General features: G+C 36.8%; 1 protein-coding gene across 2 annotated transcripts in view; it reads right to left on the bottom strand.

Annotated features, from left to right (window-relative positions):
* The window catches only part of KCNK2 (potassium two pore domain channel subfamily K member 2), a 110,680-nt gene that overhangs the window by 36,285 nt on the left and 56,692 nt on the right, over positions 1-17,703 (bottom strand). For both annotated transcript variants that reach the window (XM_074351813.1, XM_074351812.1), the window contains exons 4-5: positions 11,635-11,795; positions 9,081-9,267 (exon numbers count right to left, since the gene is read on the bottom strand). In XM_074351813.1, the coding sequence (XP_074207914.1) occupies positions 9,081-9,267; positions 11,635-11,795 (348 nt within the window). The remainder of the gene's footprint in view (positions 1-9,080; positions 9,268-11,634; positions 11,796-17,703) is intronic.

Raw genomic sequence — 17,703 nt, forward strand, 5'->3', positions numbered from 1 at the left:
TTCAAATTAAAATATCTGCAATGTTAAGATAACTTGCTAAAAAAAAGGTTCCTAGTGTTATTTTTAAATTAGGAAACTTTTAAAAAAAATGTATTGGCTGTTATAAGCATTAAGTATAGTGCCGCATATTCAAGAAACCTGTACGTGGGTCTCTTGCTTGTTAAGAGCAGAGGGTAATGTCTCTATCCTGGATCGCCTCCCTAAATGCCCTTACTTCCCTCTCCACCCCACCACTTCATCACTTTTTTCCTTCCCAAACTCCTGAGATGCCACCTGCAGGATGCTGCAACCCTCTCTCCCTTCCTGGGTTCCTCACTCACTCAGCACGTCACTGCTGTTTTCTTTGTTGCCACTGAAGATACGCACACAAGTCCTTTCCATTTTAAGAGCTTCCTGGCTAATCATAATAGGAGAGCAGACAGACGGTAATAAAAATAGCAAAGAAGGGTGGAGGTACCAAGGTTTTAGGAATTTTATAAACTTTTCAAAGTAGTTAAAGTAAGTCGCTGACTCTCACATGACACAGGCCGGCCTCTTTTACATGGCGCCATTTTTCTCTGGACTTCTTCTCCTTGACACTTTACATAAGGAAATCACCAGAGCCTAAGTTTGTCTAGCAGATAAAACTGCTAAAAATGTAGCTCAGGAAGGATTCAGTCTGGTCTTATTCCTAGGAACCCATTCTCTCCTCAGATGCGTTTCCCAAACATTTGCTGCCAACAATCCCTTTCCTACTTGGTCCCAGCATTAAGAGAGCCCTTTCCTGTCTGGTCATAAAGAGCTGTTGGTTGAGGGGCCAGAACAGACCACGAAAAGGCTCTCTTGTTTTGGCCCGATAGTCCTACCTAATTCAGTCTTTATGCCCATTGCAGCAGATTGTACAGAATATTTAAACTCTGATCTAGAAAGAGGAGAGAAAGCTACGACTTACCGATGGCTTACCGAAATGAAATCATTCCATCCCAAGCCCCGAGGAGGGGACGTGTTGAGGGGAGTCACATTCCCACTCTTTATATTTCCACGGATTTAGTACGAGATTCTTAGTAAGACCACTTGGCCACAGATTTAAGCCTTACTTCCAGCTACCTTTATAAGTAATTAAGCTGGTATTTCAACTGCCATCATTCTCACAGTCTGTTCAGAACTCAGGGATGAAAGGTTTGTCTTGGCTCCCTGAAATCCCAACAGTAAGTATTGCCATTTTACAACAGAGAAGCCCTATGCTCAGAGGTAAGATAACAGTTATCAGGTCCTACAGGAAAGGGGGCAGCAGAGCTAGAATTCAAGCTCAGACCTGTAGGGCTTCATAGCTCAGGCTCTTTTCATTAAACCAGGCTGTCTGTGTCACCTATGATCTCAGCTACTATTTTTCCCATCACTTATCCATCATCCTTTTTAATCCCTGCTGTATGGTAGACGCTTAGCTAGGGCTGGAAACACTCAGTCAAACAAGGTGTTCCTCTTCCCCTCAAGGTTCTTACTGAACCAGGTGGGTCTGAAAGTAAGCACTGCTTTCCCAGGAGCCTCCTTACCTTGCTATGTCCTCATTCCACCGGTTTCCAGAAGTTAGCCCCATTGTACTTGAGAGTACAATGCCCTCTCCCTGCTAAGTTTAATTTTCTTTGCCTTGATGCTGCTGAATCACAGAATATTTATAAAGAAAAAAAAAAGATATATCCTGGATTTAAAGAATCATCTAGCCATTCTGGAGTAAGGTTATCAACTCCACGTCCCTTCTCTGGTTTTTTAAAATGATACATGTATTATAGAATACTAATATAGACTTTGTTCTAAATAAAATCAGGATTTTTTTTACATGGATCTATAAGTATTTTTAGTTTAGATACCAAATTATCGATTTCAATTTTTTTGATTTGTTTGATTTTGTTTTTATTAATCAAAGGTACTCTGTCTTAATATGAAAGGGAAAAAACTTTCTGCTTTCATGTATTTTTTTTTTAATAGTAAAGCAATTTAACTGAACGAAGTGTTTTCTCAGTGCTTCAAGAGCTAAAGGCCCTTTCAATAATGTTAAGTTCTGTTTTCATTTTTACAAATGGAACTGTGACTTCAGTATTAAACAAAAGCTCACCTGCTAAACCAAACTTCCCTTATGCTATCTAGTAAAAAAAACACAAGACCAAAAAAGGCCAAAAAAAACTAAACCTCTCCAGCATTTGAACCTATATTTTGGGATTTTCAATTTCAGCATTCAAGAAGTTGTCCATTTCCTGCTAGGTTCTTGGCCCAAGATTAGGAAAACTGCCATTGGAACAATATTAGGCTCACAATCATAAGGAAAGGAAGATCAATACATTGCCTTACCCATCCTTTGCAAGCATGGACATCTACAGTATACAGGATGCACAGAATTTTTATCCCTAGAAATTACCTTTGAGTCTCAATACAGAGTAATTTGGAGTCTTCTTCATTAAATCTAGTACAATTTGCTGTCTGCCTCACTAAGACTTAACTGTCAATCACTGAAGGTTTTCCTTCTCATTTTTTCCTCCACATGCTTCCACAATTCTTCTATATATCCATTCCGAATCCCAGAAGTTAAATAACTTCTTGGTTTCCCCATAGTCCCTAGGATTTCTGAACCATTTGGGTCAAATCCCACTTAATTAATCACACAGAGAGCTATCAGTTCTCTAAAGAGTTCTGAGAGACCACTAGCTAAATAAGGGGGTTATCAGACCCCTTGCAGAATTTTCCCACAATAACACACAGAAGCACCAAGAAGAGAAAAGATTTCCTGCTTGATTTAATTGTTACTCCTTGATTGCAAACATTCTGTCCCATTGGAACAGGAACTAGAGCAATCATGAGCACTAGTGCTAAGCACAGCACCTGATACATAGTATGTGCTCACTGAACACCAGGATGAATGAACGAATGAGCGATGAATATAAGACATCTCCCTTGCAGTCACATAAACCCTCTCTCTGCAGTCCAAGCAATTTTTCTGAGCCACTGTGGTGATGGTGGTTCTCACTGCTCATCAGTAACCCTCACTTCTCATCAGGTACCTTCCTTGTCATCTGTTAAATTCCTGGCAAACTTCTGCTCAGTGATCAGCTTGTTAATAGCAATTTTAATAACTGACTTTTGACATGGTTGCAGAACGTTAGGCAACATGAGCAACTGTTTTCTAGAGTTTCTCTATTAGGACAAACGGTTTTGAACAAAAAACCTTGCCATGGTTTTCAGTGGAGGTTTATATGTTTTCATGATAAAACTGCCTTCCGTGAAGAAAGCTCTGAGCACACCACTAAATGAGTCGTGGTTTTGGTTGTAAGAGAAACTAACTGTTTGGAGACTAAAACCTGCATTTCCAATAATGACTTTGAAAACATGATTCCAAGGAAACTTAATATGATATATACAAATATGTTCTTTCCAAGTCAAAAAATGTGAAGACAAATGATTTGACAGCTGTGAAAATCTGTAACAGTTTAGTAAATATAAACACACCAGAAGGAGACTTCTACCTGTTAAAAGTCCCTAATTATGTACAGAGAGAAGAGTATAAGGCATTAGACTGAGATGAAGCAAATTTCATTATTAAACTAAATACACTAAATTTCACTGATCAAAATTCCAAGAAGATATATTTGGATGGCAAAGTAAATTTATGCTGAGATGGAAAATGTGTTTCCATAATATCAACCATGAGGATTTCTTAGAATATATCTGAACTTTTGGCTAAATTTTTTTGGTTTTTAGTTAGAAAAATAGGTGAGGTGAGGATACTTTGTGAAATTATAAATTTGCATATTATTATGCAATCATATTATCTCTTATGCACTAACCTGGTTTACAAAAAGGACTGTATCTAAGGACTTCTTTGGGCAGCTTCTAAACGATTCATGGAAATGCACTTCTTGGCTTACGTGAGTCACTCCCATCCTAACAGCATATATTAAAGAGAACACTGATTTTGAAAAATAATGTCAACTTGCATTAAATTAGGCAGTTATTTCATTTTTTTCAGATTTTGAAGAATCATCAACTAATTGTTTTTATTGTGGTATAACTGACATACGTTACATTAGTTTGAGGCGTACAGCTCTAACACAGTACTTCAACATTTATATACATTATGAGATGATCACCACGACAGGTCTAGTTACCATCTGCCACCATTTAAAGTTATTGCAATATTAATGACTATATTTCCTATTCTGTACATTACATCCCCATGACTTATTTATTTAATAACTGGAGGTCTGTGCCTCTTAATCCCCTTCACCTATTTTGCCCATCCTCCCAACCCCTAGGAATTTTTTTTAATCATGGACTTAGAAGACAAGTTTTGAAAGCAAGCCTAAATAAGCAGAACTCAATCTTTCACACATTTCCATATAATTAAGATAACTTCTTAGATTTTAATGAAGAAAGGCTGATCTAGCTCTCAGTCCATAAGGCAAGCATGATTTAATAATTTATCAATTCAGACTTCTCATCAAATACGAAATAAAATGACAAAAGTTAATAAACAAAACATAGGAAGCCAGCAGTAAACTGTCAAACATAATTTTTACCATTAACTTTAACTTACCTCTACAAATTTGACTATAAATTATTATAGGCATTGCTAAAATCAAGTAAATGACACTTTGCTAAATAATTTACTTCCTTCTCTCACCTTTTTGGGAGGGTGGCTCTGCTAGAGCTGCGGTTAGCACTAGGGGGCCTGTTTATTCATATGTAAAATAAAAGTGCTGGAGGGGCTGTCTGGCTCCCAGGTCTTTTTAGCTCTAGAACCCTGAGCATTGGTGAAAGAACAAAAAGGACCATCAGGAATACTCATCACTAAGGTAACCAGCCAGACAGTAAAACAGGTCCTCTGCATAAATATAAATGTAAAATTAAAATCTTCCGGAAGGGCTCTTCCTGCAGAAAAATGACTAAATGTTGAATTCTTACATTCAGTCTCATACACAGAGAAACCTGAACTCTTGTACCTAGTTCATCTTCACCAGTGGTCTCTAAATGCTTTTGATCCAATATTGCCAACAGTGAGAAGGATTTGTGCATGCCAATGTAAATGTATATTTATTCATGACTGAGAAATCTATTATGCTCTAACAAATTACATCAGGAACATCATGAACTAAAAAATAAAAAGTAGGGAATGAGGTTTTAAAAACACAAAGCAATAGAAGTTTTCCTGTTTTCTTCCTATGGAAGAAAGTTTCCCTGCTTGGACTTTCTTGCTCATTTCCCGGGGATGAGCACTGTACTTCAGAGCTCTGGTCAAAGCCACTGCACCACCACTGGGTGCTTTTGAGATGCTCCCAATAATCACACCAAGGTTACAACCTATATCCTAAACACTTATGTATCACTTTCCAAAATTTCCTCCTTTTCCTTTAATTTAAACACCACTGTTTGCAGAATATGTTCTTTAAGCTGTCTTCAAAGAAGTTCAATACAACAACGTAACTGAACTCTAATCCGATTCAGAGCAGGGCTTGCTGGCTTGAGAAGGGCATCAGACGGTGAATGTCCCTTACGGGAAGTACATCTGGGTTTCTTTTGAGATTTACAGCCCAATAGAAAGATGAGAAGGTTCAAGTTAAAGCAATGCCTCTCGCTTTTTCCTGGCAAAAATACCAACATGAGTGAGAATACTATCTGTCGTTATATCTGACAGCAAAAGGAAGGTTCTAAAAAGTAAACAACCGATTATTTCCCAGATGGGGTACTCGCCTTAACTCAGTGGCTAATTTTACCTTATTGTCACAAGGTAGCCAGGAGGAAAGACTATTTTTATGTACTCTTCTGAACTATACAAGACGATTCTTTTCCAAGATCCTTTTAAAAAAGCTCATAATTTTTGTTTTTCCAAAGACTCTTGCAAACACGCATTTCCTAGCCAGCTTTTGCCACGTCAGGCCCCCTCGTCCGCATTTCATTCCCAAAATGCTCCCTGAGCACAAGGATCTAGCAGGTAAAGACTACAGTACTAGGAACAGGGTTCTACAGTTTCCAAAGACCAAAACAGCTACCAAATACAAAAATTAAAGAGACAGAGACGGGTCAACAAAAGTAGTGTCCATCTGCCTCTTCTCTAATTTCTTTCTCAGCATTTGTTGCTTTGATCACATCAAAGTCCTTTGCAAATGATTGGCAAAGTGTATTTCTACCATTTTCCCTTATTTCCTCTGAAAAGTAGAAATAAAATTAAAATAATGGGTTTAAAGAGAGGTACAAGAAAATAAAATCCTAGTAATAATAAAGATGTTTATTACACTACTCAATGCCATGCAAATACCATTTTGTTCCCCTGTTCCCCTACGATGCTGTGACCATGACTCTGTATTCAGGGCCCCCACTGATACACATGGGATGTTTTCATTTAACTTAACTCCTCAGGCAGTTGGGAAGGGCCACTAAGAAACTCACAATCTAGCCAGTTTCAGAGTATTATCTCCTAAGGTAAATTAAAAAAAAATTTTTTTTCATCTTCTATGAAACCATCAAGTAAAAATATTTGTTCTTTTCTTCTAAGCCAGTTTACACTGTGGTCACAAACACACCATTATTTTAGGATTCCACCCACATTTTTTTATTTATAATTTTTGGGTTTTTTTAGAGTCTCGAACTGTGAGGGTCACATACTGGACTTACAATGTGTTTAAAATAATATGTGCACTGTATTATATCATTGAAATTCGGTAAGACAAAAGAACTTAAATGTTCTCACTAAATAAACAAAGTGAGGCGATAGATGTATTAACTCATTAGATCCTTTCACAATATATATGTATGTATCTTTCAATTGCACCTCAATAAAGCTGAAAAATACATATATTAAAAAATACACATACCTATGCGTTACCATAAAAATTAAAAATTGAGTAGAATACAGTAACGTGTAATACAAGGCTACCGGCCTGAACAGGGAAGACTCTCATCACCTAGAACCTGCAAACTCCACAGTTTCTAGAAGATCTCGTTAATTATATTTATAAAGTGATACAACAGCCTAAGATTAACATGCCGCAAGTAAAATTTTTGTTATCATCACTGTGTCTCATTTTCTGCTATTTTAAAGCACTTTCCACTTCTACTTAAGCAAATTATTTCTATGTCATCAATGAAAAGTAGAAAAATGGGTATTTTAGGGCAGAAGCTTGTCGGCCTGTATGGAGCTACCAATGTCTGAGAGTCTTCCCTCTGCATTTTGCTAATTAGAAAACTAAAAGTAATCTCCAGCAGAGTGTTGCAGCCTCCTTTCCCAGGGCCTCCATCCACCACAGAGATATGCATGGGTATTTCTGACCGAAAGCAAAGCTCTGCTTGTAAAAACATCCCCATTTCCAGGATATTACACACTCCCCAAAAGAAGGGCTTTGCCAGGTTAAACTGTAATTAACAAATAATAAAAACAGATTCTTCTCTGAGATTTTTATAAAACTGCAAAGCAGATTTTCTTTTCTGATAGTATTTAGGAAAGAAGTTTGAGTTAAGAAAGAACGGCAACCAACCAGAAAGTATAAAACCCTCCTAAAACTGAATCAGGCTAGTGAGTTTATTCTGGGAAGTTTAATAGTTTAAGTTTAACTAGAAAAACATGCTAAACACTACATTCCTACCGTCATGTTTAGCATGTTTTTCTAATACTTCAAACTGATTTAAAAAAAATGGTTTGGATTTTCAGGAGCTGGTCCAAATGATCCGTGACAGAGAATTACTGTATTACTTTTACCACTATTATGACAATTTATTTAAAATTGGAGTTAGAACAATAATAATAATTGGATAATATAACCAGAAAAGAAAGAGTTGAAATGATAGGAATGCAAGACCTAAGAGATACAACAATAAAGCAAACAGCAACTGAAATAACATGTATAAAAAAGGAAAAATTTTTTTAAAAAACATGAATTACAAAATGTGGAAAAAATATTTAAAAGGTAAAAAATATTGACATTAGAATTGAAAATTAAAGGAGATAAACATCTTAGAGAAAAGAAGGTTTTTAAGAAGCTAAGGACATTTTCTAAAGTTTGCAGGTGTTTCTAAAACTCAAATTTAAGAGACTAACATCACCAAGATGGGAGAATAACTAACTACGATCTGAGAACAAGACAGCACTGAGAGGACCTAGAACACGGGAGTGAGGTTGAGGCATCCTCGGCACCACAGGGACCAAGGCAGACTGACTGCATCAGAGGACTGGATGTTAGCTGCACCCACTGTAGTAATCATTTCATTTCACGATCTGTGTAAATCAAACCATCATGCGGTACATCTCAAACTTACACGGTGATGTACATCAACTATTTCTGAACAAAACTAGGGGAAAAAAACTAAGACATGAAAAGGCTCAGTAAAAAGAGCAAAGATAATTTAAACTTGAATTCTTGTGCCACTTAAAAAAAAAGAGGCAGATATCTCGTTAGTAAAATCAGGGTGGGACAATAAAATTCTGAACAAACTGCAATTTAAATTTCTTTCATAGAATGAAAAACAAATATTCAGTTGCACCCCTTTGCTTACCTTCATTGTCATGAAATGACCTTTTTTTTTTTTTTTTTTGCTCTGACATAGTTGTAGATTAAACTGTCTTCCAAAAATATGTATTGAAGTCCCAACCCTGGTACCTTAGAGCATGACCTTATTTGGAAATAAGGCCCTTACAGATGTAATCAGTTAAGATGAATTCATTCTAGACTAGAATGGGCTTTTGGTTCAATATGACTGGTGTCTTTATAAAAAGAGGGAAATGTGGACACAGCAACAGGGACACAGGGAGAAATGCCATGCGATGTTGGAAGCTGGGATGGGAGTAAGGTCAGCAAGGACTGAAGGTCTCTCCTCCAGAAGCTGGGAATAGGCAAAGAGGATCCTACAAGAGTCTGGGAGGGATCTGGCCCCTGCTGGCACTTTGATTTTGAACTTCTATGAGAAAATGAATTTCGTTTGTTTAAAGTCACCCAGGGTCTATGGAACTTTGTCATGACAGCCCTGGGAAAGAAGACAGTCACTGTGTCCTGCTGCAAACCCAAGAAAACAATCTAAACAACAAGCGTTGGGGGGCAGGGTCGGTGCCACCAAAAACTTACCTGCAACGTAGTCGCCAAATCCAATGGTCGTCAGAGTGATAACCACAAAATAAATGGCATCCAGGGCACTCCAGCCTTCTATGTGCTTGAATATGATCGCAGGCAGAGCAACGAAGAGGACACAGCCAAACAGTATAAATATGATTGTTGAGATGATGCGAATCTTGGTCTGACTAACATTCCACTTCTAGGGATGAGAGAGAGTGAGAGAGAAATAGATTGAGATCGATCACTGGTGTACCTGCAAAGTAAACCTATAGACACCGTTACCAGCAAATTAGCAAATGAGAATGGAATTTTATTCCCTTTAATACTTAATTTTCAACTGTCTTTACTTGTAAATATTGAGTATAACATGAATAACTGAAAACAATCAATGCTAATAATGTTGCTACTTTGCCCTTACATACCTTTGCAACAGGTAAGATATTTTCTAAAGTAAATTACATTTGATTGGAGAATCAAATTTCAGATTTACATCATTGTTTGTTTACCTAAACCACTTTTGAAATATTTCTATTCTGTAGGCATAACATCTGATTGTGGGCCAAACACAATCTAGAAACAGATGAAAACGGAGAAAACTGAACTATGAATTAAATATTTACTGTTGATAAATGATAAAATCATTAATTTCATGAAGACTTTTCCCTCTTGCTCCTACCAGATTTTCCTTTCATTCTTCAACTGATTAAAGTGAAATACTAACAGACTTTAAAGTCCACAGTTGGTTCCCAAGTGAACCAGATGAACTCTCTTTGTTCTATGGCCTTAAGTTGTACAACTAAATATATCAGACACGCTATGAAGGCAAGGATACGTCTTCAACACCCCTATGCTACAGCTCCCTCAGAGTCCCCATATTTTTTCACCTCTTCTTACCAGGAATTTCCGCAGCATAACATAGGAGGTGAAGTCCATACACACAGATCTCCTTTTGAGGTCGTCACCATATATTTTCATCTCTAAGTGAATCTGTCCTATCTACTATGAAAATTATAGGTCACATCCCCACCATCGAAAAATCACTGAATTTTAGAGCTTGAAAATTTTCTAGAGATCAAGATCTATGAAACCATAGAATGGAAAGTAAAAATAAAAATTTCTCTAGTTCACCATCCTTATCACATATGTGAGAGTTAAATGAATTCATGTTTGTAAAGTTTTCAAAACAGAGTTGACTATGAAACGCTGAATCTTGACCACTGAAATATATTCACTACCAGGACATCTGTTCTAAGCCCTGATGTGGATGCAGCATGAAAAACTCTCCAGCATCCAGCAGGCAGTCAAAAATCTGTTGAATGAATGATTGAAGAACAATTCAGCATTACTAAGTTTGTGCCACTAATCTGCCCTCTCAATTAATACAAGATACTTTTAATATCAATGTAAGAAAAATATAATACCAGAAAAAATGGGTAAAATGCCTATTCTGGAAGAACCATGCCTATTCCACTCTCACAGTAAAAATATTTAAGAGTGAAATTTGAACTTAATGTGAAACATATCTAATGCTAAAACTAGAATTATAATTTAAATTAAAAAAACTAATATTCAGTGGTCTTATTTCATCAGTAGAGTTCAATGTAAAATACTTTGTTGAAATTTTTGTTAAAAGATAAAACATTATTGAAGAGAAAATAAAATGTAACAGTAGTGGCAGCGGTAACAAATCATTTATAATCTCACCCTCTAACACAATTGTTTTCTTTATCCGTAATTTTTTTCAAGAATAGAAGCTTGTAATCCTGATGATACTGTTTTCCCTTAAAATTCTAACCAGAGCATTTTCATTTTAATTATTTATTTCCCTACTGAATATAAAATAGCCATGAACATCTTCATGTATATTGCTTTTGGTTCTACTGAATGACATCCCTGAGATAAATTTCTGTCAGTGACATTACTGAATCAAGTTATATGACCCTCTTTATCATGTTTGCTGTATATTATTCTGTCCTTCACAAAAGGGCTATGTAAAGTTTAAAATGCTACCAGCCATGAACAAGGGCACCAAAGTGATTTTTAAATAAAATGTCATTCACTTACTAGCTAGGTTAAGCTTTCACATCTAATATCTCCAACTCTCAGAGCAATGCCCCATCATCAGTACCATTATTCACATTCTACAGATGGCAAAATGAAAAAAAAAATGAAGACGAATATATATGTATGTATATGCATAACTCGGACACTGTGCTGTACACCAGAAATTGACACATTGTGATCGTACTTCAACTTAAAAAAAGGGCAAAGTGGAGATTTAAGGGTAAAATAACTACTTTAAATGAATAAAGCTAGAAGATGATACATCTAGAATTTGAACCTATGACTTTTTTCCTGTTTATTTTGCTTTTTCTCATTCATTAATATATTTATTCAGAGAAATATAAAAAAACTAGAAAGTGAGTTACTTGCAAATAGAGGCACATATAATTTGTTGTAAAAAAAAATAACTAAATGTCTAACTATACCTGAAGTGAAGAAACATTTATAATATTTTTAAAAATTAAGCAATTAACATATGTAGTTAAAAGACTATTGCACTCACAATAAAAGTATCTTCCACTTTTGCAATTCCTTTTCCAAATATGGTCCCTAGTTGATCTCCAACTCCGGCCAACAGAAAACCAAAGAGGGGAATTCCCAGTAAGGCATAGATGATACAGAATATTTTTCCCCCTTCTGTGCGTGGTGAGATGTTTCCAAATCCTAAAAAAAAAAAAAAAAAGAATTCAGTTGTTTATAAATGGGTGATAGTTTAAAACATATGACCTCAAGCTTGATTCAGAAATTCCAAATGTTGTATCAATTCTAGATTTTGACTAATTAAGAATCCCTTTATACCATATAAGCTTTTAATGGAAAATTCTCTTATAAACAGATATTTTAACAATCCATAAGTTATAGCTAATGTTCCAATTAAACTGGATGATTGAAATTGAGGGAGTAACATAGGCAATGAAGTCACTATTTTCATTAAATTAACTCCTATCTTTCTATACTGATAATCCTGTTGACTACAAAGCTTCCATTGCCATTTACTGAGAAGACTGTATTGCCTTAAGAGTATTCACATATGCTTAAATTATTTAAAAAGTTTAATAACTTTTAAATTTGGGTTTCATTCAAGTACCTACCAAAAAGTAATAAATAAAAACTTAAAATTATCAAAAAATTTTTAAAGTCCTGAGGATTTTTAAGGCTTTCCAGTTTTGTGTAAGGATGGTCTCTACTTGTTATGATTAAATCAGCTCAGTTCCCCCTCTTTTTCCTAATAACAAAAGCAGTGTCTAGAAATATGTTTGAGGTAAAGAATGCACATCTTCTAGAAGTATACAGAGCACCTATGTGAGCCTCTCATTGTCCTTCATATTATATTAATCTGGAATTTTAGTTTTAATTTCCTCTTTTACTCAAGGCTGTGGATGGATATTTTAAGATTTTTTTTTCTGTTGCTACTTTCTAGTTTTATGACTATTAACAGTTGAAGAGTATGGCCTATATGATTTTTACTTGTTTGGAATCTACTGAGATTTTCTTCCTGGCTTTACAATGGCAATTTTTGTGTTCGCTTCACTGTTCTTTGAAAAGAATATGGGTGTTCTATTTGTTGGGTACAAAAAGGACACATATGATCAAGGGGCTTCATATCACCTCTCCAAATCCATTCCTAATGTTCTTTCACAACACATTCCTCGGGGGAGGTGGGGAGAGGCTAATATTTAATCCCTTTCGCCCATTCATTTTTCTCCCCGTAAGAGTTCCATCTTCCTCTTCTTGCTTCCGCCAGTTTGGTGTTCATTGCTAGTCATTTCATCTATTGAGGGTTTTTTTTTTTTCCCCAAATGTATATAATTTTCAAGAACTTTTGCCTTTTTTCATTAGCCTGTTCTTATGCTATGAAAATAATAATTATATTCATTTCTTGGGGTTTTCTCAATGTTGTACCATATATTAACTCAATTCCTTAAGAGAAATTCTAGGCTTCCTTGATTTAGGTGAATTGCTTCAAGTGTTTGAGCATTCCTAGTTGTATTTTCATACACATAAGCATACTATAAAAACAGATTGGTTACTATTTGTGGCTGAATGTATTTCCCAGCCTCAGTGAGAATCGTGGTTGCTCTGGTGGTACATGCAAGAGTCTCTTCAAACAAGTGTGTTGTCCAGAGAGAAGGGGACCGGGGTCTGACTGGGCATTTCATTCATTGAACTGATGTGGGTGTGCCGCTCACATAATTTGAGAGCAGGGTCTCCTAATTCCTCACGGCAGCCTCCAGGTCACAGCTGCCTGACTGCTTCTCAGGCCCGCTGGCTGCTTGAGGAAGATCTGTCACACAAGTCTTTGAAAAGCTTGTATTCACAGCTTAATTCTGGAGGCAAAGGCTGGAGACAGCTACTGTGAAGTCAGGATTAGCAGTTCCCCCAAGCTTTGATTAGTTTACAGGCTACTGCTCATGGGCTCACGTCTGTTTCTAATTTGGATGCCTTTATGAGGTTCCCTCAGAAAAATATTCCTTTTGGACTCTTCCGTTTTGCTTCTATGGGGGATGTGGGCTCCTCAATTCAAAATATTTCAGTGTCGATGTGCTCTGCTCACAGGATGAGGAGGGCCGGAAGGCCCTGGGTAGAAGGAAGAAGCCTCAAGTCAGGATAAAAAGCCTGCCATGGATGGCACTCCAAGACCTGGGAAAATGGATGGGTATCTACGCATTTAACTCATTTATCTTCCATCTGCTCTCATCTACTAATGCCTGGGAATGCCGAACACCAGGGCAACATGTGCAAAGGTCTCTCCAGAGCAAGTGTGAAAAGGGCCCAGAAGTCTTGTACCAAGGTAATTTGAAGAAGAAAAAGGCCATCCCAAAGGTTAACTAGACAATTTAAGCTGGACTATTTGGGACAGTGCATGATTGCTGTACAATATCCAAGAACAGAACTCAACCATCTCAACACTGTCCTCTGTTCTAGCATTAATAAGCAGAGTACCAAGAACAAGAGAGCCTTGTGAAGTCAGCAGGGGGGATTGTTTTGACCTGAGTCCTCTGATTATTCCAGAGAGTCCTGCTAAGATCCAGCACTGTTCTTTATTGTCCCCCCAGATGAAAAACCACATGGCCTGAGGTAGGGCAGGCCTACACCATCCCACTTTCTCTTTTTGCATAAGAGGACAAATGTCTTCAGAGGTATATCCATAAGAAGTAACCTACCTCCAGGAAGGGTCAAGGATCAAAAATAAAAGGTACAACTTTTAAAAAAAAATTCTGACTCTGGCATCACTATACATAGCCTAGCTGTCAGAGGGCTCAATTTGATCTGCTCCACGAAAGTTAAAAGCGTAAGAAACAAAGGCTCCAACTTTTCATCCATCACTGACTCAGATTCAGCCCAGAAGCCACTAGAACGTCTTCAGAAAAGCTGACAGAGAATTTCCTCGGGAAGCCCATTTATATCACCAACGAAATGGCCCCAAGTCCAAAGAATTCTAGATGTAAGGAGAGCCAATCTACCTTTCATTGATCAAAAACAGAGACCAGTTCCTTGTGGCATCATTGTGCTTCATGTTCATTGTCTCCATGGCAAAGTCAGCAGAAGGGAGAACGAAGTGGGTAGGACTGAGGGAACCCGATATGATTCTTTGCTGAGTCTCTGCTGCTTCCCCTTCCAAATATTTCTCTCGACACCATTAGGCTGCCCTCTGCGCCCTCGGGGGTGGGGCCCCTCCCACAGTCACCCAGCGCACACACACAAAGTGACCTAGCACTTTTCCGACATAAATAATGCCATCTGCAGCAACACAGATGGACCTAGAAATTATCATATTAAGTGAAATAAGTCAAAGACAAATGTCATGTGATATCTCTTACATGGGACTCTAAAAAAACCTGACACAAATGAACTTACTTACAAACTGGAAATAGACTCACAGACATAGAAAACAAGCTATGGTTACCAAAGGGGAAATGGATGGGGAGGAGGGGTACATTAGGAGCTTGGGATTAACAGATACACACGACTATATATAAAACAGGTAAACAACAAAGACCTACTATATAGCACAGAAAACTATATTCAATAGCTTATAATAACCTATAATGGAAAAGACTAAAAAAGAATATATATATATATATATATAAATAAAACTGAATCATTTTGCTGTGTACCTGATTACAACCTTGTAAACCAACTATACTTCAATTAAAGAATAAAGAGCATGCCAGCAACTCCCCAGACACTTTCCTGGGCGAGAGGATCAAACGGCTGTTCAGGGGATGGTCCTCATGTTTTCTTCCCTCTTCCCTGCGTAAAGTAAGAGTAGGCTTGTCTCCACAGATACGCCACATGTTCTAACCAATGATTAGACAATGTTTAAACAACTCGATACTATTAACGGATTTATGAAAAGTATCCATTGACTCTAAGCAATACAATGTGCTAAGCTTTTCAAAATATTGATCTTAGTAGTTGTCTGGATTTCCTGACCCTTTCCCTGGTTAGTCAGCAGCATCTCCATTGCCTCGGGGTGGAACAGACTGTTTTGGCAAGAAGAAAAATGGGAAAGAAACAATAATAAGTTTTGCTTTCTTTTAACTCCTAAATTAAGGTGTTCACACTCAAAATGCTTCGCCTGAGGAGAGCAGCTGTCAGTTTACAGCATAACATATGCTTCGCAATAAAGTTAAAGGAGTGGCTTTCAGTGCAGCTTCCGAAGAGCTTAAGGGAACAGAAAAGACTGAAGACTGATGGGGCCTAACCTTGGAGGAGGTGGGGTGGGGCAGAAACCAGAGAGAGGACAGGGCCTGGGGTGGTGGGGTGTGTGTGTGTTCCAGTGGTATCCTGAAGCTGTCTTGAGAGATCAACGATCAAATGCTTGGGAATTTTGCAAGTCAGCTGACTTCGCATTAATAGCTTGAAATCAACTACCATAGAAATTGGCTGGCACTACAATTTAGGGATTTACACCCCTCAGCCGCCTAATATTGGCCAATACGTTATAGAATAGGAGTCAAATTTAAGAGGCTATACATAGTCTGTGCCAGAGATCTGGATGGAAGCTTAACCAATGCCTGTTGGCCAACCCCTGACAGTTACATAAGCACATCTCCAGAACAGCTATCATCTCGTCTTCACATCACCTTCAGGGAAGAGCCTTCCACAGAAAACTGCTACTAAGTCCATTGTAAGCAGATCACTTAGCAGGAGGGCCATATATGCCACTCCTATCTGAACAGTCCTAGGTGGACTGGTCATTTTTCTGACAGAATTTATTAATACTACAAATAAATAATACCTCCCCTTCAAGAACTGTCCACACTTGCAATTAATTATTTGCAGCAATCCATTTGATGTCTATAGTCCCTGCTTGGCTATGAGTTCCATAAATGTAGATATTGATTTTATTGTTTTTTATATACATATACTATGTATATATATAAGGCTATAATTCCAAAATCTTACTGGCTTATTAACTAGTGCATTAATGGACAATCAATAAATATTTTTTGACTGACTAATACATGAACCTAAAAAATTTACAAAACTTTAGCAAGAGGGTTAAGAAAACAAAAAATACAGAGAAATCCAATGTTTCTGTGTGAGAACTCATAAAAAATTAAATGTTATCTCCCACCAATTAATAAATTTACTATCTTTCAATCAAAATCTCATAGTTTTTAAAACTGATAAACCCCAAATACATTATTGGCTATGTGTGCTTGAAATATTTACTGAATAAAATTATTCTAAAGTTAATCTAGAGTAAAGTTAACAATAACAGTCAATATGGAGTAAAGTTAACAATAACAGTCAATAAATATTTAAAAGGAAGATTAATGCGAGGCAAAGTTTGCTTCCAAATTAAAAAGATACTATCTGTGTTTTAATAATTTAATTTAATAATAATAAGTTTTAATAATTAAAAGTGGTAAATTAATGAGTGAAAACAGTAGAAAGTATAGTACAGACCCCAGCATATAAATGAGTTCAATATTTGATAAATATGATATTTCACATAAATATAGAATTAGAATCAATAGACTTGATTATTAACTAAACAGTGATGGGGTAAACAGTAAGCCACCTGGAAATAAATTCTGTCCTTATCTCATGTTATACACAAAATATTACAGATGGATTAAATCATTAAATATAAGGAAAATATGACCATAAAATATACAAGAAAGGGCAGGAGGATAACTCTCTAAGTATAACTCCTAGGGCAGAACCATAAAGAAATGAAGGATAAATATGACTACACAAAAATATAAGGATGCTGTATGTCAAAAGAAGAACATAAATTCTATGTAAAGGCCAACCCAAGAGGCAGTGAAGAAAGACCCAGTCACATCTGCTGCTGGTCTGACCAGGGCTCCTCTTCATCAAATCACCAAGCTTTCATTTCATTTTCAGGGATGAAGTTGGCCCAAGTCTAACATGTCTGCACTGGTGCTTTGAGATGGTCTTCTAATTTAGCCTTCTGCCTTTTGCCTCCAGCCCTCATCTGGAAACCCTGGATTGCCACATAATAATAGACCTATTCCCAGGAAATATCAAATTTCCATAATGATAAACTGATAAACGCCAAATACATTCCTGATTTTGTGCACTTGGGATATTT

The sequence above is a fragment of the Camelus bactrianus genome, chromosome 23 (genome assembly GCF_048773025.1).
Source record: "Camelus bactrianus isolate YW-2024 breed Bactrian camel chromosome 23, ASM4877302v1, whole genome shotgun sequence".
Lineage (NCBI taxonomy): Eukaryota > Metazoa > Chordata > Mammalia > Artiodactyla > Camelidae > Camelus > Camelus bactrianus.